The 25,570-nt window shown below is 39.9% G+C and overlaps 1 protein-coding gene across 1 annotated transcript; it reads left to right on the top strand.

The window, feature by feature from the left end:
• The first annotated feature begins 5,655 nt into the window (after positions 1-5,655).
• LOC126637820 (receptor-interacting serine/threonine-protein kinase 2-like) lies at positions 5,656-23,941 on the top strand. The gene is made up of 12 exons (XM_050311302.1): positions 5,656-5,875; positions 8,155-8,316; positions 9,051-9,204; positions 9,404-9,559; positions 9,679-9,821; positions 11,635-11,684; positions 12,671-12,832; positions 13,581-13,666; positions 15,141-15,209; positions 15,503-15,671; positions 16,559-16,711; positions 18,059-23,941. The coding sequence occupies exons 2-12, from the start codon at positions 8,165-8,167 to the stop codon at positions 18,379-18,381; spliced, it is 1,617 nt and encodes a 538-aa protein (XP_050167259.1). The 5' UTR covers positions 5,656-5,875; positions 8,155-8,164; the 3' UTR covers positions 18,382-23,941.
• The last annotated feature ends 1,629 nt before the right edge of the window (positions 23,942-25,570 follow it).

Raw genomic sequence — 25,570 nt, forward strand, 5'->3', positions numbered from 1 at the left:
CTTTTCAGTGATGTTCATCTGGCTTTATAAAAACGGATAGATCTTTGACAAGTGAAGAAGAATATCAATCCCAAAAGAAGATTATGCTGCATTGTTGCAACGTTTTCTTAAACCACGGGAATATTATCATATTTTGGCTCAGGTGCCTTTGCTACAGATGAAATGGTGATTTCCAAAGAAAGCCAGCAAACAGGCCTCACACTCCTGAGGGCAGACAGCACTCGGGTCTCTCGCCTGTTTGGACACTGCCTGCAAGTCTCTCTTGCTGTGTGTCCCTGTTCTCTCATCACTTTCACTGCAACAATTATTGTGATCTCCAGTAGAAAACTTACTGGAAGTAAGTGCCAAGCAAAAGTCAAAGAACTGCCATATTCAGCCTCCTTTGAGGAGCTTGTTTGCAACGTTGCCATCTCCAACATTCAAAAACTCAGCTGCTCAAACTAATAAGCTTTTAAAGAGACTATGTGTAATAAACAATGTCTTGTGTTCTTTTCAGTTGTCTTCCAAACTCCTGGGTCTTTAATTAATAGTTTCAGATGGTTTTGATTTGGCAACCTCCAAATGAAAGTTGAAACTTGTACTTAGCCCCTTAATGACTGCAAGATCTGTTAAAACCACTTTATTAATAAATTTTGAACAGGATTGAAGTCCATAAGCAGATTTTTTTTGGTATATAAATACCTCCTTTCATTTTTTTAGGTGCTGTCTATTCACATCACTTGTGCAATTCATGGATGCTTGCCCAGCTAACATTTCTAAGGTTGATAAAGGCCCTTTTGATCAGCAAAGGGTTATGAGACTTGTGGTGGAAAAAACTGTTGGGAAACCAAGGTAAATCCTCTACTTTTTACATCCTCTGTGTTAGTTGGCTGCTTTCCATGGAAGAGAAGGAAGTACCTCCAGCAGCGTTGGACTGAATTCCAGTTTAGTTTGCTAATGACCAAATTCAAAGAATATATTTCACCATAAGCAGAGTGTTTTCCTAGATCACTGAAAGTTCACTGCAGTAATTCAGAAGTCTGTCTCTGACACTAAATGCAAGTGGTCTACAAGCAGGCTTGATTATACCAGTGCTTACAGGAAATCAGCAGCAATCTGCATCTTTCAGGTGCCTTTCACGTACATGTTCTTGCTACATTGAAAACAAACAAAATCCCTAAACAAATTAACCCAAACCAGTCCCACAACCAAAAAACAGAACTGATTTTAGATCAGACTTTTTTGAAAACTGACTTTTGATTATTTGTACTCAGATGCATATTTTAATACTTCAGAATTGCCAGGTAGAGAAAACACAGCACTTGGGATCGAGCCAATTAAAAATCTGTCTGCTTCCCAGTGGAAAAGTCCAGGAGACAGGCATGGCATTGGTAAAGTTATTCAGGTTATGCTGTTTTATAGGAAGAGCTTCTTTTGGGGGTTTGGTGAATAAGGCTGCACTTTTTCTCATGTTGCAACAGGTGTCTTCAGGGGAACAAGGAGAGAGTGCTCACTATGTTCTTTTGCCTAGCAGAGCTTGAGTTTTGCTTGATATGTGTAAAGGCTTTGGGAGCTCCCTATAATCTTCTACCTATGTCACACATTCGCACAAGGTCTTACAATCCAGGCCTCCGACATTTCATCATCAGCTCACCAGAACTATTTATCTGCAGGTACATAATTGATGGACCTGGAGCTTTAACATTCCTCCACCCTGTCTTAATACTGTTTAGTTCACTGTGTTCCAAAACAGATCACAACCACTTGGGATGAGGACTAGGGCACTCTAAACAAGTGTGATCCACTAAGCTCTCTGCAGTCTAGGAGTTCTTCATCTTGTTCCCACTGCCATGAATTATTATGTGATACCCATTTAAGACTTCATTATTTAAACAGTTGGATAAAGAATTAACACATTTCTTTGGCACAATTCAATATGAGCAGAGGTGCTTGGCACCGCTCATCGTATGGAAATTGCCTAGGGCCAGAAGCTGTGATACTCCTGTTTAGTCATCTCACTGATGACAAGATAAATGTTAAGAATAGTTTCCAAAATAGCCTGGTATGGGCATTTGAAGAAACAGAAAACAGAAGAAAAAAGAAAAGGAAGCCTTAGTTCAACTTCAAATCCATAACATAGAAAATGGACACCATCATTTTGTTGTATTTTAAAGTATCCCATTACAAGGGGCAGGTATTGGAGTTTGGAGTCCTATCTTCCAGAGCAAGATGATCATATCACTGGCTGCACTCATGCACTACAGCTTAGGTTTGTGAAGATGAACTACACAGCATTTGTAACCCACAGATCTGAATCCTTCAGCATTCCAATGTCAGCTTCTTGTAAGGCCTCCTGACAGACAAGATGCCAAAGAAAGCGGCCTCTTTGAACCAACCTCTTCGCCAACAGTTGTTCTGCACAGGTGCTTAACTGGAAAAACCAGATCGAGGAATGATGCTGGGAACTCTGCTGAAATATCCAAGTGTAGTGTTTACTGATGATGCACCAGAGGCTTTGGTATTTGGGTCATCTTAATGCTTTGATCTTCTGGCCCTGTGTCATTCTTTCACTGTGCATACTCGCTCTATTGAGGCTTTGTCTTATGCTGCAGTCCTCTAATGCTGGTGCTTGTAAACCCCTCATTTTGTTCTAAATGTGATTGTTACTGGGTTCAGTCTGTGTGACTGTTACAAGGAGATTGATAAACCACTCATCTTAAACTCTGTTATCCTTTAGGCATCATTATTATTCCTACTTTTAGGGTGGAAAGATATTACAAACATATCTATGTTCACTATGCATTGTCTTAGCTTGTGAGTGAGCCACAAAAATAAGTTTGGATTGGAAAAGCAAATGTTTTAGTTCTTTCTGCATTGTTATGGTTATGTTTTAAAAGACCTTCTATGGATGCTTTGAGAAGTTAAAATAAGGTGGATTTTTACTCTTTGTCCTTTGACATTCTGATGCTCTGTTTTGTTTGTCTTCTGAATGAAATAAAAACTGGTCTTTGGATTCTTTGAGATCTATGACTCTTCTGAAAGACTTGTGCTGTCATTTAGCATGACCAAATGCACATATTAGAAATAACATACTGTCTCTGAATTCTTCCTGCAGTTACAGCCAGACACTGTATGTGTAATGCCAGTCCTCCTGTGATGGCTGGATTCACCCATGAAAAGGAAACCTGCAGGCACTCACCTCATGATCGTTTTAAGTGCTCTTCAGATCAGATTCCCTTTTGGTTCACTGTAGTTTCCTCTTCCACAGGGTTGGAAGTGCCCTCGGTGGTGTTTCAGAGGAGCTGTCTCTCCATGTCCCTGACAATAACATGCACACTCCAGGCATCAAGCTGCTGCTTTTGGCAAGTCCCATCTGCACTTCTCCACTGTGCCCGTATTCAGCTTTCTGTATGGCAAGGACATGACCCTGGTGTGGAGCAGATTGGAAAGATTCAGTGTCTGTCTCACTCATCAGTCCTTGCTGGAAGGCCTGATTCCAAATATTTTACATCATTAAAATGAAAACCAAAATCCAAAGAAACTCAACAACTTACAGTCAAACTAAACTTTTGTTTTCTTAACTGTCTAATTACTGCACAAGGCAGTCCTTGTGGGAGCCTATAGAGGTTTTTCCTTGCCTGTTATTTCTAAGCTTCTGTATTATGAGAGAGGCTTTAAACTTCTCTGGATAAATTATGTATAGGTAAAATACTGGGTTTTTTAAATTAACATCTTCAATAATAATGATGTTTAATTAGTTCAGACCTGCACTGCTTGGCCTGTATATTTCTGGTTTCTCTAATAATGGATTAAAATTAAGCTTTATAGTTTCATACTGAAGGGGATTTTTTAAGCTGAAAACAATAGTCAAAAGGAGTAAACAAATGCAGGATTGTTCTAGTACTCTGTTTCCCCAGCATGTGGTAATCTAAAAATACAGAAGTACCTAAAACTACTTTAAGAGTCAAAGAATTTCTGTAAAATGACATCCTTAAAACTCATCTACAAAGCTCCCCTGAAGAACTTCCTTTAATGAGCTGAAAGGATTTTGGACAGTTGTGATTCAATCTGAACCTGACAGCTGATACGTTATGCAGGGGAAAACATTTTTAATGTAATTTTTAGGGAAGCATAGACTGACAAAAATGTATGTGGTGTGGATAAAGCCAAGGGGAGGAGGATCCTGTGGCACAACAAAACAACCTGACATGCTTCCAGCCTTCTCTAGGACTGTTACAGCCCTCTTTTTTAACCTTTGCTACTACTGCTCCCTCTTACTAATTTCACTTTTGGAGGGGTGTGCTGGGCAGAGAAAGCTGATGCTGGTCAGAGCTGTCAGCAGACAACCCACTGCACACTTCTCACTTGCAGTGCTCCCCCTCAGGCCACACAGCCACAGGATTTTATGATGTCAGGGAATTTCCCATGATCATGGGAGGATTAGGTAACTGCCTTGTTCCTCCTCCCTTCCCTGTGGAGGGGGGTTAGGATTTGATCCAAAACCAACAGAAGTGTGTGGACAGAATTTCATTCACTGACACTGGTTTTATGTCAGCCTCTATAAATAGAAAATCTTCAAGGAGCAGAAAGTTTGCATAAATTTGATCAGCTGAAATGACTGTTCTTTCCTAAAGTCTCCTCCCTGCATCCAGCAGCCCCACCAACCTTCAGTGGGAATGTACATGTCGGGGGCCAAGCAGGAACACAATTAGGCCTTATAGGGTTTTCACAAAATTAAAAATACACTGGACTTTTGGCATTTTCTAGCCCAGCCTCCTGCTCAAAGCAGGACTACCAGCACTGCTAGATCAGGTCAGCCATGGTTTTGTCTAGCAAAGTCTAGAGAACCTTTTAAAGGATGGAGACTCTGCAGCCTGAGTGGCCCATTCTAGAACTGCATTACCCAACAGTGAAGGGGTTTTTTTAGCATCTGGCTTGAACCTCTGAATTAGAGACATCTGCCTATGCCACTGGTGGTTATCTGCCACTATGGAGAGAATTTGTTTCTATCTTCATACCTGACCTTTAAGTAGCTGTAGGATTCTCGTAGATATCCCCTCAGCCTCCTGCACCTGCCTAAGCAAGACTGGCTCCCTCAGGCCCTGGTTGTAAGGTGTGTGCTCCAGGGCCCCATCTTGGGAGCTGTCTACTGCATCCTCTCCAGTTTGTCCACATTTTCTTTGGACTGAGAGCCCTAAAGCTGACTCTGGTATTTCAGCTGCAACTGCACCATTTCTGAGTACTGAGGCGTGGTGACTCCTCTCACTTTCCTGACTGCATTTCTGATGCAGCCCAGCATGTCGTTCCCCACTCGTGATGAGAGCACACTTGGCTGATGACCAGCTTGCCTCTCACCATAGCCCCACATCCTCGAGCAGGACCATTGGACAGCCAGTTCTTTGTAACCCAACCTCACCCCTGGGCCTGCCTACGCTCTTACCAGAAACCAGCATTTATTTCCTGTTTTGAGATCAGCTTGGTTTGAAGAATTTAGGGGTTTTTCACTTGTGCTGTCAGCCTGACCCATTGCAGAGATCAGCATCAGCTGCACAGCGTGTGCAGCTCTGCCCTGTTCCAGCCCGGGCTGTATCCAGCACGGTGATTTTCTCTGTTAGCTTCCCCTCCTGGTGTTCCTGGCTGTGGGAAAAGCAGCTATCCAAGCTCTTTCTCTGTAATTGCACTCATCTGCAGTCACTAAAGAGTTACAGTCTGTGTACCCGACCAGGAAACACCCGATGTTCCGAGGCAACCAATAGAAGGACACATCAACAAAGAACTGACTCACCGGCAGGAAAACTCGAGCTGGGTTTGAATTCAGTTCAAAGCCGACTCACCCTTGCTATCTGCAACAGTTTCACTCCATCCTTCCACACGTTTTATGTTTCTCTTTCCAGAGGTAAGTTTTTAATTTTTATTTCCAGTTTCTTTTCCTGAGACATCTGTATATACTAACATAGAGATTCTCTCATACTAAGGAAATATCTTTGCTATGAGTTATTTTTTTAAAATTACTTTATGATTAGAAACCTGAAATTAATAGCTTTATAGTAGTCTTCCTCGTGCCCCTGCCCACACAGCTGGGGCAGGATGGCAAAGTTATCTGAGAAGTTTAATGTCTTACTAAAAAATAATAATAAACTCTTCCTTGCATAGGTCACCAGGGAATATTGGTTTGGGGATTTGATAGTGAGATTTTAAAAGGATCTAGGAGAAAAAGCATTCTAAAGAGCAGAACTATTGAAAAAATGTCTTTGGTACCTTGCAATCTGGGGATTACAGAGAGACTTCGATATCTGTAATTCCACGACAGTTCCATATTCAATGATTAGACCTTCCAGCTGCTTTAGGAATTTGGGTAGCATCCTGCATAAATAAAATATTTCTCATGTAAGGCTTAAACTCTTTTGGAGATTTTCAGCAAATCACCTGATGTTGAGGTATAGAAACAGATGTACAAACTCAGGCACAGGGAGAATGGTGCTTAGCATGTCATGACATGGTTTGTAACTATAAAGGCTGAAGTGGTTTTCATTTTGATTTTAAAAACCCCTAGTTAAATTAGGTTTTGCAAATCCAAAATAGGACTTAATGATTAGCTTTAATTTTTATTTAAGTACCCAGTTAGCAAGAGTTTAAAAAACTCTTATACCTATATTTGATTTAATTTTAAATAAAAATAACTTCTTTCAAGAATGGTTTAGGTGCTAAATTCATTACTTGATCTTCCTTGCACTGTGTTTGGAGTTGAGTACATCCTTATGACCATTTAAATTATTATTTATTGCTGTATATAATAAAAATTATACATAATTTTGCTCCTGACAGCCTTTTAATTACCTCCTTTATATTTAAGATTGGTATATCTGTGTAGTCTGTCTTCGCAACTTTAAGGGATAAATGGCTCATTTGGAAATTTATCTTCATTCAAAGGAACATTTTGAAATCTTATGAAACTGTTAAATTCTGCCAGTCTCACACCATATTGGATTTATTCTTTAAGGAAGCCCTTAGAGTAGCTGCTAAATCAGCTGCTGCATTTGTATTTGCATTTTGATTATGGTTAGATGCAAAACTGAGCTTAGTACCCCTCTGGTTGTGGATGTGCCTGCAGGGAGAGACTGAGGTTAACCAAAAGCAAATTGGTCATGAGCTAGAAGTTCAGCCAAGATCATGGGCTAATTTATCTTCTGGTTTTGGTTTCTGTTTCAGTTGTGGAGAAAAAGTTATCTGCTCAAAATCAGAAGACTTTCAGGCCTTCTGCATTGCAGGAACTATTTTTGTAGAGCACAATTCACTCTCAAAAGTCCTTCACAGTTACTTCAGTTCCCCTCATCTCATTTCTGTTCTAGCCCAGGTCTACTGAGCTACAGTTTGAGTTCTGATCCACTGATTCCTGATCTTGCAGTGATCCTTACCAATGGTTTCATGCCACGTGATTTCTTAGATTGCTTGTTTTCCTCCTTCACCACTGACTTTTTGTTACCTCTAGTCTAATGGAGCTTCACAGCTGTAACTAAAAATGGTACTCACATAGCAAGGCAGTGATGCTTGGCAGAAGTCCTCTCTAATCCATGTGTGTTGCCATGCAAAGTGAGACATGCAGCTGGCCCTGGACAGAGACTGTACTGGCCAAATTAGTGCCTGCTATAAAGACACAACTACATTCATCAGAATTCTGCCAGTCTACAACAGCAGAAAATTTGCCTTTTACCTTGCTTTTGCATTCACATGTAATTTATTAAAGAAGATAAGCAAGAATGATGCAGAACATGCTGACATGTGTTATTGAATAATTACCTTTCCAATCTAACTGCCTTTTCATCTAACTGTAAGATGCTAGTTTGTTGTCCACAGAAATTCAGTATCGCTTTAAAATCACAATTTTTATTATAAATAATGGCCTAACATTTCAATGTCATCAGATGGAAATAATGATGAGCCATTAATTAGCACCTTGCAGCCTCAGATGGCAAGTTAGGTCCAGACACTCCTTGGCAATTAGTGCATTTTTCCTGTCTGTACAAAGGAGGTCTGACACTGAGTGGTGAAAGGAAGGCTTTTGCATTAGTTATTTGGGAAGTAAGGGGTGGTGCAACCTCCCTGTGCTTTGGTAGCAGTGACAAAAGGTAGTTCTTAAAACTTTTTTCCTTTCTACCGCTTTTCCCCTCAACCCAGCCATCAAGAAATGGCCAATCCACTACCTGTGGTAGCCCCAGAACATTTGGAAAGCTTTACCCTGACCAGAACAGGCTCAGGCTTCGCACTCAAAGCCTTTCACACTCCCTGGAACACTCACATCTGTGTGAAGCTGCTGAGCAGCCAGGACACTACAGAGAGGTAGGTGTTTTATTTGCCAAGAAACACCCAGGGGGAGCAGAGCCCTGCAGTGATGGCACTGGAGTGAAGTGCAGCGTTCCAGGATCAGCTGACCCCTAAGCACATCTCTAGCCCTAGAAACCCTGACCAGCCAAGAGCCAGCTTGCAGGCACTTTTACTGAGAAACACTGGTTTTTTACAGCTTTTCGTAGAAGTAGAGCTTACTCCTGAAGTAATGAATTATGTACTCTAATAATGTATACAAACCCTGATCAGTAATACTAGCATGGTATGGGATTAACTTTCTGGAGGTCCCTAAAGAGATCTCAACTGCATTTAATCCAAACCAGCATGTACAGATGAGGGTACAGGCACGTTCAGGCAGGAGGGGGTAATGGGCAGGATTACAGTGCAGTGAGATGTGCATGGAAGAACATCATTTCCTGGCAAATGTGAATGTCACAGCAAAAGGACACAATACAAGCTTTCTCCTGCCTTCACACTTGAATCCCACTTCAAACTGTACTCTTATGTTCATATTAAAGCATCCAGAGGTCTTTCACTTTATATTGCAAAAATACACTACACAAGGGATCGCTTCATTTTCTTAGAATTGCTTGGAAGATTCCATAGTATTTGTTTATTGGCTTGTGATCAGCCATACGGTTCTCTCTCATTTCCACATCCTACAGTATCTCATCTCTAGCTGAAACTCCCTTCAGTCTAACCTGCCTGGAACTCGATCTCTTTTCCAGGGAGTGGAATATCATACTTCAGGATATAGCAAGTGTCAGATGTTACGAGTCTGAACGCCTCCTGCCTCCTCTTGGGATTTACCAGTGCCACGGACTTGTGGGGACAGTGACTGAATGGATGAACAATGGATCCCTGCACTCGCTCATCCACGAGGTAGATAAAATGTGTCATCTTCTAGGTGGCAAAATGAATTAAAAGATCAGCCAACAAAGATCAATCAACATGTAAATTATGGTCACAATCTGTTCTTTAGTTTCTGGATTGGGCTTCTGTTTTGTAGTTCTGTTTATTGTCCCATGAAAATGTGAACAGTCACAAATTCCCACCAAACCTTGTATTCTGTGTAACTCAGCACCAGCTGTACCCAGAGCTTCCATTTCCCATCCTCCTAAGGATCCTGGCAGATGTGGCTGAAGGCCTGAATCACCTTCACAGCCTGGAACCTGCTTGCTGCCACTGCAGCCTGAAACCTTCCAATGTGCTTCTGGATGGCCAGTACAGAGCCAAGGTAGGGGCTTCAACTTTTAGTCTCTCAATGTGAAATCCAATTGCATGTATTTATTTTAATAGTCAACATTTAGTACCGAGACTTGACGTACTGTTACTAAAATTATTTTTTCTCTGTAGATATCAGATTATGGTCTACCCAACTGGAGGAAACAGCAACTGAGGTCAGACCTGCAGAAGCAGAGGAACTGCCAGGATTTAGTATACCTCCCTCCTGAAATACTTGAAGGAGGCCCTCCTTCCCAGGAAGGGGATATTTACAGGTGAATGGAATTTCTAAGGGCAGGTCATACCTAGTCCAGGCTACACTATACAATGTTGCCAAAATACTTATCTTCAAAGGCATTACAGTAAAAATGCCAGACCTACATAATGCAGTGAGATAGTATTTCACATGAGGACAATTACAGCAGTGAATTAAATTTAAAATTCCCCATATTTGGTGAATAAGATACCAAGGTTAAGAACTGTTCTCAAAGTCAGTCGCATAATATTTATATAATGGACCTAAATGTTTTAAAAGTGGAACATAGCTGCCAAAACTTTCAGATATATTTAGAAACCTCATAACTGCTTCACTCAGTTTGTAAGTGTGAACTGGTTTTGGCTTTAGTTTCAGGAAGAACTGTTTATGCCTAGAGAGGCCCAGATAAAAATTGGACCTTTCTCTCAATAGTGTCCCATGAAGGTCCTGTGGAATCTCACTGAAATAACTTACTGAGCCACTCAAGCATTCATACTTTTTAACAAAGTGATTTATACAAACGAGGGAGACCATCTACGGCCACATGTCCCTTTTGGGTGTGTCACATGCATTGTGGTTGCCTCAGTAAATGAGAGGACCTCAAATCACAGCCGTGGGCTGGATGGACATCCATCATTTTGCTTTTAGGAAACCAACAAATTTAAACTCCTGCTTTATTATCATGGAGGCAGGCTCTAAGATGAATCAAATAATTCATACACTTGAGGAGACCTATAAATGATGGGGCTAATCTGATGTTGTTCACAAACACAAGATTTTTGCACTGGAAGAATGGAGCCTTACTGTCTGGTAGCATAAATAATTTTCCAACCTTTCATTCATATATAATATATATTATATAAAATATATAGTATACCACGTATATATTTATTATATAATATACAGTGATATGCTCAGATGGGACTCAGGTGCATGAGATAGGTGTGTATGTCGACAGGGGTACAACAGAGAAAACAAAAATACCTGTCATATATAAAATACTAAGTACATTTAAGTTACATGTAGGTCCACATTATATTAATATTTCCTAGAGAGTATAAGTAAAAGCACTTCCAGGTTTCTATGTGAAAATAAGGCAGAAGAGGGGGTTCTTTCAAACACTGTAATTCATCACTACAGCAGGGTATGAGTAAGCAGATATGTTTATCCCAGAACTGCCTCTTCCCCTTTTGATTGCTTTGCTTCTGACTCATCCATAGCCTGTTTTCTTTTTCAGCAGCCCCCTCTCTTCTACCTCTGATTTTGCAGATTAATGTTTTTATCAAACAACTGTATTTTATACCCTTAGAGTTGTGGGTTATATATATATAGATCTATGGTATCACTGGAATTCTTCCAAGGATGTTACAAAAGGAAAAAGTATTTGGTGCCCTATAAAAATTTGCTGAAGAAAACAGACACATCAGAATCAAGTTTTTGTAGGTTAAAGATATGCTTGTTGGTACCTGATGAAAAGTCCAGCTCTTTCAGTTGTTACTGAAATTACTTGAAAGCAAAACAAAAATAGAGAAAAGAGAATAAAATATTCCAAAATTCACAAGAGCAAATGGAGACAAGGTGGTAACCTGAAATGGAATTCTAACTGAACCTATGTTTTAAAAACAAAACAAAAAAAAAAATTAACTGATTATAAGAGGAACTCAGTTGAGAACTGAAAAAATCTGATCAAATTAGGAAAGACTTGGGTACACTGTCTTGAAAAACTCTTTTTTCTTAAAACAATAAACTTGCTCTTGGAAATGAGAACACAGATACAGATTGCAAACTAATGAATGGTCTTTCACTGTTGTTTTGTTTTTTTTTTTTTTCAGCTTTGGAATAATGTGTTGGGAGAGCCTAAGCAGACAGAAACCTTTTGGAGGTATTTATCTCTGTTGTTCGTGTCAGACTTTGTATTGTCCGAATCTTGTCCACAAATTCCCTTATTTTAGGGAAATTATGATACAAACAGCACTGCCTTTTCAGATGTCCCTTTGCCTTCTCTTCCTGTTACAGCACAAAGCTCTACATTACAGGATGGAAAGATCAGGATTTCTCAACAAACCCTCAGTGTTTCCAAAGCTGATCTTTCTTCCCCCATTTGTAGCAGCTCCCTGTGTTTGCTGAAGCTCTGTGTCCCTGAGCTGGCTTTTCCACCTCCCTTTAGTGAGAAGGATTATCACTTCACATTTGTCAGTTATTAAGTGTCAGGTAGCTAACTGAATGAGCAGAAGACTCATTTTTAAAGCTGCCATGAGTTTTAAATACCAATCAAGAACTGCCAGTTCATGCTGACTCCTCTTAAGGAAGCAGGACATCTTACCCTCTTGGATGAAAATGTAAGCAGCTAGGAATGATCTTTGTTTCGTGGCAGTGGAGATCAGAGAGAGGCTTCATTCTGCATGACAAAACTGACTGAAGGACTCCTGCATTTTGCAGACTGAGGACCTCTGAACAATACTGCTCAGAACAATATCTTCATGTCTGTACAGCTTGTGGCTGCCACCCTGAGGCTGCTCCAAGCAGAGGGTTTCTGTACAGTAGGAGTTCTGTTCTCATAATGCAAGAGGAAGGCTTTTTGCTTAGAATAATCACAGGTATCTGTGCATGTAGTTTACAGTGTGAGTTCATATATCCATTTGTGACTCAGTATTTGGACAGGGGTCTTTATCCTGAAATGTCCTGTTCCAATCAATCAGAGTTATAGCTATGGTTAAAGGTTATGGTAAAAGAGTGTTAATACATTTTTGCTTTTGAAAAAGCAGTCTTTGTTTTAAAATACACAATGTGACTTATGCTGAATGTAATTTAAAGAGAGTTCTGAGGTCTTTAATATTTTTTACAGTGACATTTTCTTTTACATTGCAGGTCAAGGAACCCTGCTGGAAGTTTTGACAGGAATCTGCAGCAGTTTGCGGCCTGGCCTTTCAGAAAAGTTTATACCAAGCAATTTTCCTGAGAGGAATAGACTGTTGCACCTTATTGCTCTGTGCTGGCATCAAGAACCAGATTCCAGACCACGTCCTGCAGGTAGCACTCAGGATTTGCTGTCTGTGTAGGACCTGTACTGAGATAGTCGTTCTAGGAGCATTACTCTAGCTCTCTGGATGGCAGCACAGCTGAGGTGGGAGCGCTCTTCAGATCATCAGAGTACCCTGGATATTTCTTCTGATTGAAACTTCTTACCAGAAATTGACTTACTTGTCTCCAAAACTGTGTTTAGCATAATGTAAAAATAAAGGAAGGGATATTATAATTTATATACACAAATCTATATATATTTACACTAGCTTAAGAAAGATCAAACAGTCTTAAGCATTTCTCAATTCCAATGCATAACTAGTTCCCTTTGAAGTGTGCTATCATTGTCTACTTTAGTGGAATTGTTATATTTAGCATCTGTTTTTAAAAAGATAATGAGGAAATGTTAACATTGTGATATTTGAGGACTTCTGAAGTTGAAGTGCTGAGGACGCAATTTGCATTTAGCTTTATTGTGATGGATTTATTGAGTCCTGAGTAAACGTTTTGCAATTAAGTTCATACATCTGTGTGAACATTTAAGAAAATATGATTTTCATGTGACTGGAACTGTTCCTTAAAATCAGGTCAAAGAGAAAACCAAGAAGTATGAGGTGGAAGTTGTGTTAAACTGATTTTCTCTAGTTCATACAGCTTCTCAATATAATAGTAAACTTAGTTGCAACATGCTGATGTCTAAATATATAGAAGCTTTCATACACAATGTGATATTTAAAATGCTTTATTACCCCCACAGAATGTGTAGATCTTCTAAATGGAATTCTGACTACTATAAGTAAGGAGGTAATTTCCACAGCAGTCTACGGTCTGATGGATGCAAAGGTTAGTGCAAAATCAAGTTCTGTTCTCCTACAAGGATTTTACTTGATTTGTTCAATTGCAACCTTTGTGACCCAAAACCAGGAAAGGCCTTGTGTTGATTGCTGTAATGGACATGCCAGAGAGCTGGAGTGTGCCCTTTGGCACTCCAGGTTCATTGATAGGAGAAAATATATTGTGAGGTTCTCTAGAAAATAAGCCAATTGATAACCTGCTATTTTAAAAATATGACAGCTTCTTTCCAGCCACCACCTGTAGTCAGCCTGGTCAACCCATGTGAGTAAGAACAAATATTAGCCTCAAGTACTTCAGATTAGGGCTAAAACCAAGGACAATTTTGTTGTATGTACTGGTTACAAACCAATTAGTTCCAAAGCTGGACAGCATTTGTACCTGTTGTAGCAGTGCCAGTATCAGCACTGTTCTGTGCACTTCACTGTTTCTAAATTGACATGCTTTCAGGAACAAGGCATTCCTTGTCCTCCAGTCTCAGAGGGTTCTCTGATACCACAGGAATGATTGGGAATGGCCAGCAGCTGAGGGACACAGCTAACTCCATATATGTCTACAATGCTATGGGAAATCTGGCACAACTGTGGCTACCACAAATAGAGCTGTGTCCTACCCAGTTAACTCAGTCATGGTGGGGAAACCAGGGCCAGGAGCTCCAGCCCTCTGCCTGTCCTGTGACTCCACTGGATTACACAGCCCACGCTGTATTCTCGCTGTCATTGCTGTGCCTGTGTGTAGTGTGGGATGGATTGTTTCTACATGCTGCAATCACATTCTGCCATTGTAGAACAGACTTGATCACTGTTTTAGTAGTTGGCATAGTTATAGTCAGTCATTTTTACTACTGTTGAAGTTTATTACCAAATATTCCGTAATCTAATGTTTTGATTGTCCTTGAGCAAGGTTTTATTTTTTATTTGCTAAATTAGTAAAGAGCACTATTTATTGTTCAAACAACCAAACTGATAAGTCCAAAATTACTGTGAAAATGATACTGAAGTTTCTTAAAAATTGATTGATTCACAACTGTTGAAGTATAAAAACTAAAAAATAGTTTAACAAATCTGCTGTGGATGTGCGAATGGGGAAAAAGTTACAAGTACTGACACATCCTTATTACAGACAGTTTGGCACACTAAACACAGGATGGCTGTGCTGTTTGGATCCTTAAAGGAAAACATGTTATAGCTAGCCCAATCTCTCTCAATATAGGCTTATTTTCACCTTTTTCTGCATGAGCCAAAAATGGGTTTTAAAATAAATTTGAAACACCAGAAGCAGTAACAGGGTAGAATTTTGTGTCAGAGTCTCTGCCCAATGACATGTGTTAAAATGTAAGATTGCTCAGTGCAATTCATTGTTACCACACACGAGCACACCTCGGAGTATAATATATATTGTCAGTATAAATTCTTGAACAAAGCTCATCTCTACTTACTGGGGTTCCTGTGCTTTTTTCTTCCAGGAGAGAGCGCTTGATGCCTGCAAAGGTTCAGAACCATTCACACTGCACACAGGCACCTGCAACTCTGAGGTGAGTACACGGCACCAGAGTCTCAAGAGTACTTCATGAGCTGCTTCTTTCTCCTGACAGCCCTGACAATGCCTAATGCAAACACTGGGCAAAGTGTCCCTAAGCAGGGGAACTCCAGCCAGGCAAGCAGCCAACCCCACTGGTTTACCTTCTTCAGAGCTCACTCTGACGCTGCTCTTGCAAAAACAACATCTTCCACTTCAGATTTGTTTTGAACCTCTCCTGTTTAGAAAACGTTTTGGAACAAAAGTTCCCAAGAAGGTAAAACTCTTCTCTATTTTGATCTCTTTCAGATTATCTGCCCTCCAAAAAACAACTGCTTAATCAGCAAGAAAATTCCTTTTGTAGTGCCAAGCTCATCAACCGGTCTGCTTGATAGCAGTGGAAATAATGCAGGAAGAGAGAATATTCTTGAGATGGGTCTGTCAAACACTATCCCACAGAATGCAAAAACAAGCAAAGGTGTCTATCTTGAACTATATTCAGTCCCAGCAATTATAAGAAATCATAACTATTACTAGTTGTTCAATATAGAAATGTTATTTTCCATGTAAAATTGTCCCTTCTCAGAGTAAAGCTGTGCCTTCTGCTGGTATCATCTGACGTGTGAGTTCACTGCAGGAAACCAGAGACTCCACAATGTTTTCTGATTAAATGTATAGATCAAAAAGCTGGGGTTTTTTCTAAATACTGACCTGTAAATGTAGAGCTGCCTTTCCCCCACACATCAAATATTGAGTGTTGTTTTTGACAGAACAAGTCCCTCCTGGGAATCCCACTGCTTTGGGCCACCAGGAATAACTGCTTTTTCTGTAATTTGCTAGAAAAGGAGATTTAAAAAGTTTTAAAAAGACTATGTTGCCAGGAACGTGTGAATTATTCCTGATAATCACCATTCCTATGTAAATAACTTCCTTTATCTTTCCAATGTGGATTTGTCCTATCATAGTGTTTACATTTGTGTCAAGAAGTGATTTCCTGTACTTCTCATGCCTTTGGATTCAAAAATCGAGACAAAGGAAATCAATTCACTGGTAGCAACATCTGCATTTCCAAGCCCTCTAGTTCTGATCAACAGCCATCAGACTCATTGACAGAATAAAACGTTCCATGACTTCAATAACAAATTCCTACAGACAGTTTGGAAAAGTCAGATGTGTGTAGCAATATACACCAAAATCTTGCTAGGAACAATGATGTACTAACAAGAGCCAGAAGAATAGCTAGTGATAAGTAAGCAGTCTCAAGTCAGTCTTAAGTTCCAGTTTTCTGCAGTGTGTGACACATGTATAAGGTTTTGTTGTTGTTCAATTCAAGGATCTAATTTTGCTCATCTTAACCTTTTCTAGATCATCCAGGCTCTGAGAGTAGAAAACCAAACCTCTTTTGGAAGATTCCTTTAGCTGGTTCAACTGCAAACAAACAAAGCAGTCAGGATGTTGCCCCACCACTGGCTCTTAAGCACAGACCCCAACCAGTGCACCTCAGACAAGCAGTGACAGGTAAGGCATCGCTTCAGTTTGAGGTGGCAATATTTGCCTTGGCCAGATCTAAGTGATAAAATTGTTTAAAATATTTCTAAATATTAAGGTATTTCTAAATTTTGTGCACATTTGTAGGTATTTTGTGTAATAACTGCTCCTAACTCGATACCAGTGTCTCATGAGTCTATTTCTGTAGAGCCACTCCTCTCTTCCCAGAAGTCCAGGCACTGGCTATTGAGAACATTGGCTCCAGGGTCATTGTCCAGAACATTCTTTTCCAGGGTCACTGTGAGGCTGAGAACAGTTCTGAAAAGACCATAATAAAAATACAAAACATACAGCACACATTGAATGTGAAATACATTAGTTGTTTAAGTCTGGAATGATTTTTTTTGCCATCTTAAGCTGTGTTCTTGTATACCTCTACAAGAGTAGCTCCTGACTCCAGAAACAGGTGACAGGGTGCCATCCATTCCCTTACTTACATGGTCTCAGGTCTTCCTACAGAACAGAGGCAGAAAGGGTCAGCTTCTGGTTTGTGAAGCCTGACTGCCTGTGGGTGAAGCTGTTCTTTGGGAGCTGTTTTTGCTAACTTTTTGCAAACTGCCTTGTGACAATTCTCAACCTAGCTGGCCATCCTTCTCCATGGCAATTCACGTGAGTGATGACACAATTTCTGAATAAATCAACAGACTAGATCGTGCAGGAGAAGTTCATCACACAACCCTCAGCAACAATCAGAATGACAGAGGCATGTTCTCCAAAGCAACATGGCTTTTGGTTCTTAATTGTTTCCTGTACACTAAAAACCCTAATATCAGTACTAAGTGTTCTAATCATTTTGTGAAGAGAGAGAGACCCAAAGCTCTCGACCATTTTGCCAAGAGTGTTACTTTACTTATTAGTTTGGCTTTGATGTGTATTCATTTTCCCAGTTTCATGGTACATGTTTCAAACACTCCTGCTACCCTGAGCTGTTATTTGTCCTTCCACTTTTTACAGGAGAACTTTTCTCATCTGTGTCAAGCCAAGCTGCTTTGTGTGAAGTTCAATACAGATGCTCAGTGAATAGCACAAGACCTGAAAATCTCCTCCCTAAAAAACTGAGCACTTAATGGTCTTTAGAAACACTTATTTTCTGTCATCTGATCTTCATGAATTTCAAGTAAAAGATAAAAATACTTTGGACTAGTTTTGAACATACAATACAAACAAACTAACTCTTCCTACTTTCTCCCTCTACTGAGTTAATATTTCTGGTGTTGATGCTACCACTTGCTAAAAACTTCTGGAAGAAAATAGTACTCGTTTAACTCGTTTTGTTTCCTTTTCCCCTTTCACTTCCTTTTCACTTTTTGTTTCCAGGTCCTTGCTGCAAAGGAAACTTCTGCCAAATACTCACCTGCCAGAGACAGACCATACTGAGCTGCATGACAGAAGGACGTCTCAACCACCTGCTCGATGTCCTTCGCTCGCAGCAAACGCTGTCCCGAACGGATTATGAGACAATCACCTCCTACCCCACAGTGACCGGGCGTGCTCGGGCACTGCTGGACACTTGTCTTTGCCTCGGAGAGAGGGCAGCACAAGGTGTGCTGACTGTACTGTCAGTGATCAAATGCAGTCCTCTGGCACAAGTCAGTCACTGCCCAGACTGCCCTGCTAAGGTGAACAGGCTGCTGTTGTGACGTATTTTCCTGCAGTCTGTTATATTCCTCCGAGCACCAGTACTTTGTAACTGCAACGATTCACGTCAGTTCCTCATAACCCACTGACTGAAGTCAATCCTTCCTACAGCCCGTGATAATTTTAAGATTGAAAGGCTTCAGAGAACCAAGTATTTCTTCAACAGGGCCTTGAGGAAGACTTGGACGTTGTACTCAGGTGGGAGACTGCCTGGGAATACTGAGTGCTGCAGGTTTTTTTGCCTTCTTCTGGACTTCTCCAAGGACACAGATGCTTTGGAGCATCCTGCTGCTGCGTGAGCTCATCCACGGGTCACAGACCGTTTGACTGAGTTCACACTGGAGTTCCGGTTTGTCCAGTACACAGAAACACTGCTGTTATCAAAATGTTCCCAGGCACAGGAGAGTAAGATAAGTGGTACAGCAAGCAGTGAAAGCAAAAAGCCAGCCACTAACAAGCACTAATGTACAGAAGGCAGCAAGCCCCACGGCAAGCACACAAATCTGTCAGCAGCTAAACAGCAACAGCAGCTATAAATTTGATCTAGCACATTCCAATCAAATCTGCTGCTGCCTTGAACCCTTCGAGCCTTGTATTGGGTGCCGTGACTGTGTAAGCTCTGCTCAGCAATAACAAAAACAGCTTGGAATTATCAACACTGTTTTCAGCACAAATGCAGAACACAGCCCCATAGTGGCCACTATGAAGAAAGTTAACTCTACCCCATCCAAAACCAGCACAACTGTAAAGGAGAATAATAAGATTACTCTAATTATAACGAAAATTACAGTATAAGATGCTAGTTTTTTGAAGGCCCAGTGGGATTTCTTCAAGCTTCGTGGCACCAGATTAGCATGAGAATTTATACAATCTACAGGTATTTCAAACACAAAACCATGTTACTCTGTTTCTCTGTGTTGCTTTTGGCTCTCTGCAGTCTCAAAGTTCTCACTGAATTCAGCAGTTTGGCAGATTGCAATTTTAAATACAGTAATATGTTGTGTAAGCATACTTAAAGAGATAAGAAATTTGTTACATCAAATTTCCCGCTACAATACTGATGAAAGCATAAACATAATTGTCTTTTGCATAACTTAATTAAACTTTGAGACTGCCTTGAGATAAAATATTGTTACAATTAAAAGCAATGTCTATCAGGATGTGTTGACAATAGTTTTGCTTATTAAAGGAGATAAATATCTGTTTCACAGTTCATTTCTCAGTCTACACTTTAAATGTGAGTTTTCAACAGTCTCTGCTAAAAAAGGGATGTGAGGAAAAGAACTGCTGGCATGGTGTTTTGCCTCTTTAGAAGGCATAAAATAATCTGAGTAAAACAAATAAACATTCACCTGTGGGAAATAGTTCCCAATTTTTAAAAGAGAAACTGGCAATACTGTTGAAACTTAATCATCAGCTTCTGTTGGACACTTTATACTTCTGTGAAAGATGTGCTGGCTGGCAGGCTATGCTGATTTTTTGTCATCATGTTTTTGACACAGAAATAGTTTTAGCTCTTTTCTAGAAACACCTGCCTACTTCAGAATATAATCTGATGGCAGACCTGAGCCCAGTGTCAACTGCTGAATGCAGAGCTGGCATCAAAGAATGTCTCCCCAGAATATAAACTCTTGTAAGGCCTGCAGTGTTTAACATTGTCCTGTGCTGATCACTGAGTGTGTAACAGTGTCCTGTGCTGATCACTGAGTGTTTAACAGTGTCCTATGCTGATCACTGAGTGTGGAACAGTGTCCTGTGCTGATCACTGCAGTGTTTAACAGTGTCCTGTGCTGATCACTGAGTGTGGAACAGTGTCCTATGCTGATCACTGAGTGTGTAACAGTGTCCTATGCTGATCACTGCAGTGAATACCCCACTGCCTAAAGCTTATGTTCCTCTGCTTGGGCCCGAGCTGGATCCCTAGCTCAGGTTTCTGTCATCCTTGCCTCTGGGTGCTGCAGTTACCTTGGTACTACAAAATAATGTTGAATACACAGTAAAGGTAGAAGAATCAAACTGTTCTTTAGTATCTGTGGGAAGGAACAAGGCTTGAATGTGAACAACTGGAGTTGCAGGAAGGAAATATAAAACATGGGTAACTCTAGACAGCAAAGAGGATAATAAAACAAAGTCACTTCAGGACTGATTAGTAAAGCTCTCTGTTGCAGTTACTTAGAAAAAACAAAATTAAAATAAATAGATGTTAAAAATTACAAGTCATATTCAGATTTCAAGAAGCTATTTAAACTTATTAAAGGAACAGTAAGTGGAGTAGGTAGATGGTTATTTTTCTGCCTTATTGTAATGTATTTTTCTTCTTGATGATGGTTGCTGCTATCTTGCTGATTTGCAAAAAGATGACTGTCCCTTGCCCTTTGTCCTATCTATACAACACTTTTATCTGAGCTGGGATACTTCCTGCAATGTAAGAATGTCTGCACTAGAATTTGCTTGAAGTTGATTTGTGGAAAATTAATCTGAGGTACTGGAATGAAATGTTTAAGAGATTAGTCTTTCCAGGAGAGAGCAAGACAAACAAAGCTATAAATACCGCTCAAATGTTGTTACCAGTGCCAGCTAAACAGTTTCAGAGAACATCAGAGGAAGATAACAAGTGCATATTCATAAAATACTAATCTACAGAATTTCAAAAACTGCATTAAGGGACTGCTAACGTACACAGAATTTGACACCACATAAGTAGTCTCAAATGTACAAAACCTAAAGCACAATGAAAACATACTAAAACATACTAACCCTCAAGGGTTCTTATTTCATTGTTTCAAGTCTGAATTCTACATAACCTTGTAAACATTTGTCAAGCTTGCACAGGTTTAGTCACTTGAGCTGTTGGTGCGAAGATTTGTGAGGAAGGCAAAGTGCAAATGTAAAGACGCTGAGAGCGAAGGACCCAAACATCACCGAGGCAGGACAGAGAATCACGTTTCTGTCCTGCTGTTCACTGATTACAGTGCTACACAGCTAGTGACTATGGTCTCCTCCAATAACATGTGCTGTCTCTCAGCTGCTGGGCTATTTTATGCTTCAAGAAATTTTGTCTTACATTATATTCCCTTTCATTCTTTTCCTGCCCCCTTCTTTGCAAAATACTTTATGGGTGCTCAAAAGGCCTTAGCATAGTTTGGTTTTTTTTTCCTTCTCAAGACAAGTAATCCCTTCCTTGCTTGCCTGGTCCTACGTTCCCTTAACTGAGCACATGGTTGACTTGACAGCTGGTATGTCAGCTGAGTTAAACAAAACTCCTGGGTTTTGAAGGTAAGTCCACCATAAATTAAACTACCTGACAAGGTCTGAAAAGAACATATTTAATGAGTTATTTGTGCCACACTAAAGTCAGCATAGCTGCAAGAACATATTAATTGTAAGCATTTTACTTAACCCCAGCATGACAAAAATCGTAGACAAGAAGCTCATACATATTATTTCCAGCTCTTGTACTGATGTGGCAGAAATTTGTGATCAGTATTTTCTTATTTCCTGCCTTTATTTCTCTTTGCTAAGAATGCATCCCAAGTAAGAGTTACAGAACTCCTTCAACCAGGATGAATTAAATGGCAGTGATTTAGACAAAAAATTTATTCACCCCTTGAAATGTGACAACATTCCAAAGTACCTCAATACCTATTTCCAGCTGTTGTACTTGAACCTTCCACATAGCAAAAGCAACATTCACACAAGCAGAAAGCACAGCTGAATTTCACCCTCTCAGAATTAACCTGGCTGTAGTTCAGAAAGTTCTGTGCAGTTGGTCCTTTCCTTAGATTTCAAGAAAAAAGTGTCATATTAGTTAACAGAATGACTACCAACATTATATCTGTTTGTCCTATTGGGTGAAAAAGAGCTCAAAGCTTTTTTTCAACTCGTTAGAATGTTACTGGGGGAAAAAAAGTAAAAAATGAGAGAATTGACTAAGGAATACACCTGGAAAATGAAAAGAACCCTGAATGTATAAGACTTTTGACAGTATTCAGCTCTAAGCATGGACTGAGGAGAACCCAGGAGGGAGAGAAAGGTTGATAAGCAGTGAGGAAACCTGACGTGTAAGGACAAGTTGATAAACTTGTGTGTGTTTGGTCTAGCAAACAGCAGACGAAGGGCACAGCAAAGAGTGGAGCAGAGGCAGTGAACATGCAGTGAGGAAAGAGAGCACCTGGTCTGTTTTATGGCTTTGTGATTCTGGAGTAGCTTTCAAACAGGGGCTTAAAAAAGATTTAAATGCCATTATAAAGTCAGGCTCCTTCCCCACAGCCAGAGAAATCATCAGTATTCATGGAACTTCTTTTTTTACCTGATCTTTAGTTGACAAAATTAATATAAACAACAGTGATTTGCTCAGCTTTGATACCTCAGGCTGTTCAGCTTATTTATGCAAACTACAAATGTTTAATGTGATTTAAGGGAGAAGTTAATGTATTTTTGCTGGGAGTTATGTAACATGAATATTAATAACTGGTGTAACTATTTATTTCACTAACACCTACCTGTGAAGTCACGTGCCTGTTAGCAAGGCAGCTACCAGGACGATGGATTGGAGATAATTTGAATTAAAGAGCCTTGGAGATTACTGCCACCCTTTACAGTGTTTCTGTGAGTTCTGAAAGGAAAAGAAGGCTTTCCTACATTTTTGCTTCTCTGCAGATCATGGCTGGTCATCTTCCCTCAAATACAACAAAAATCTTTTCCATTTTTATTAAAAGGCAGTCTTTATTAAGCAAGATCTCTGTCAATCCATTAAATGTTTGCTGACAGAGCCACTGAAATACATAATCTTTTTCATGTAGAAAATTTAACTATTTTAAGATTATTTATTACCCTGAACTTTCTCTTGTCCCCTTTGTCAATTTTTAAAATGGGATTTTCTTCACATTAATGTATTTGCCTTCTTCTTTTTCCATGAAACTGCAGGAATATTAAAAAAAAAAAAAACAACCCACTCTTAAGACATACAGTGTTAAAATGCAAACAAAATAATAGGACAAAAAATAGGTCCTTACTTGTGCTGAACTGGCACGACCTCACATAGAAATTTGATTGTTTTTCTGATAGACTGCATGCCTCAGACAGGTTTTACTAAACCCTGTATGAGACTAAAAGATTTACAGCCAAAGAAATATTTCAACTCGGGGAGGCTTTCTGCAAAACCAGCTATTACTGCTGTCCCCTCCCTTCTGCTCTGACTCCTGCAGAGCTGGTTAAAATGTAGTCTGGTATGTCTGGGTAAAACCTTTTCTCTCCACTGAAATCAATCATATGCTGGTATTCAAATCTGCAGATTTATTTGTTTACAGAAATCTCTCACTTAGGTATAGAATTCATGATATGTACAGGAGAAGAGAGATTTGTATGCTGGTTTATACTATCTTTCAAAACTAAAATTAAATCTCATTTTCTGTATGATATGTATTGGGGTTTGAACTCAGCTGTTGAATTTTATTTTATTTTAATGTGTTCAGTAGGAATGTTTTCTTCTATTCCATTTACCAGCATACCAATATAGCAATTTAATTCATTCTTAGAGTCAGAGAAGCATTTAGACTGGAAAAGACCTTAAAGATCCTTGAGTCCAACTGTAAACCTAACAGTGCCAAGTCTTAGCTAGTCTGAGACTATTTATTTTGTTTTAAATCCGATGGTGACTCTCAGCTTCTTCACCCAAATTAACCCCCATCTGGGAAAGCTGTTGGGCTTCAGTGCTCCTTATGTTCAACTTCAGTAGCAAGAGAAGGTGCACCAGGCCCCTGTCCTGCTTGTAACAGTGCCAATTAACTATGCCAGTTAATTGTGCATAGTGACAGCTGCAGAGGGAAAGGTGCAGTAATGATTTGGTACTTTAAGATATGCTTGGGCATGAGAGGATTTTTCTTCTTTGTTTTTACAGGTGACTATTTAGTCACAGATGTTTTTTCTGGCACAAAGGAAGCCGTTTTAAAGAACAAAATAAAAGATAATTATCAGGATTTCACAGCTGTAATTTCACAGTATGGTATACACTGGATTTAACTCCAACAGCACGCAGTGTAGCTGTCTCCTGTGTCTCCTGATTGTTTCAGCACAGCCACCTAACAGAAATATTTAGATTTTGTTTTAATAACACAACCTCACAATTAACTACAATGTATGTTACTCTAGCATAGAATAATGCAGAATAACAATTTCCCAGTGATACAACACTTCAGTAATTAAATTTGTCCTTTGCAATAAGGGCAAATAGGGAGTTGTTCATGTAGTGTGACACCGAGCAACCTACGTGATCAACTGACTGCAGTGTGGGGTGAGGACACTTGCAGGACTCCAACCATAAAGTCTGTTGCATGAGATGACACTGATGACCCATCTTAACAATTAACCTGGTCATCTCCTACAGTTTCAACATAAGTTGAGGTCTTCCACATTTTCCCATACTGACACTGAGGTAAAAATAACTGCCTGACCTGCAGGAGCAGTAATCTGACACACGTAAGCAGGAGGTGCAGTCTCCTCTGCCATCTGCCCGAGCTCTGACACAGAAGCCCAAGCGCTTGCTCTCACTTTGCATTCTCTTCCAGATTCTTGGAACAGTGAACACAACAATGTCACCAACGCTGCATAAGTGACCATGTCTCATTAAATCTATGCTATTGGTATTACGAATGCCAATATTGTAGCTTGTGAGATGTAAACTAAGAAAAACTAGTACTGAATAAAACAGCAGTAAACTTTAACAAAAGCAAATATTTCTTCTGGAACTGTATACCTGTATCTGCAGCACAGCTTTGAGTGTTTTCAAAAGTTTGATTTATGGCACTTCACAGTATGTGACTGGGAAGCTGAAAGGCTTTTCATAGTTGTGGGGATCTTGCATAACTTGGGAAACTCTTGGTAGTTCTTAATTAGTCCACTACAACTTGCTCTGTGGGACACTGTACACGCCAACTAATCAAGAGCCAAGTGTGGAACAAAGGAGGGAAGTGCAAAACACTCTCAGATAGACTGCTGAGAAATCATTTCTGAAAAGTTAGCAAAGGCAACTATCATTTTAATTTTAGGCCTGAATACCTTCTAATATTAGCAAAGAATGGATTAGACACTGGAACAACTGTTCTGGCAGAAAAAAGGCCAAACCCATTAATAGAGATCCTACTTACTGCAAAGGCAAACGGACTGGCAATGTTTTGAGAAAACACTTTCCCT

The sequence above is a fragment of the Myiozetetes cayanensis genome, unplaced genomic scaffold, assembly GCF_022539395.1.
Source record: "Myiozetetes cayanensis isolate MyiCay16 unplaced genomic scaffold, myiCay2020 scf16, whole genome shotgun sequence".
NCBI lineage: Eukaryota > Metazoa > Chordata > Aves > Passeriformes > Tyrannidae > Myiozetetes > Myiozetetes cayanensis.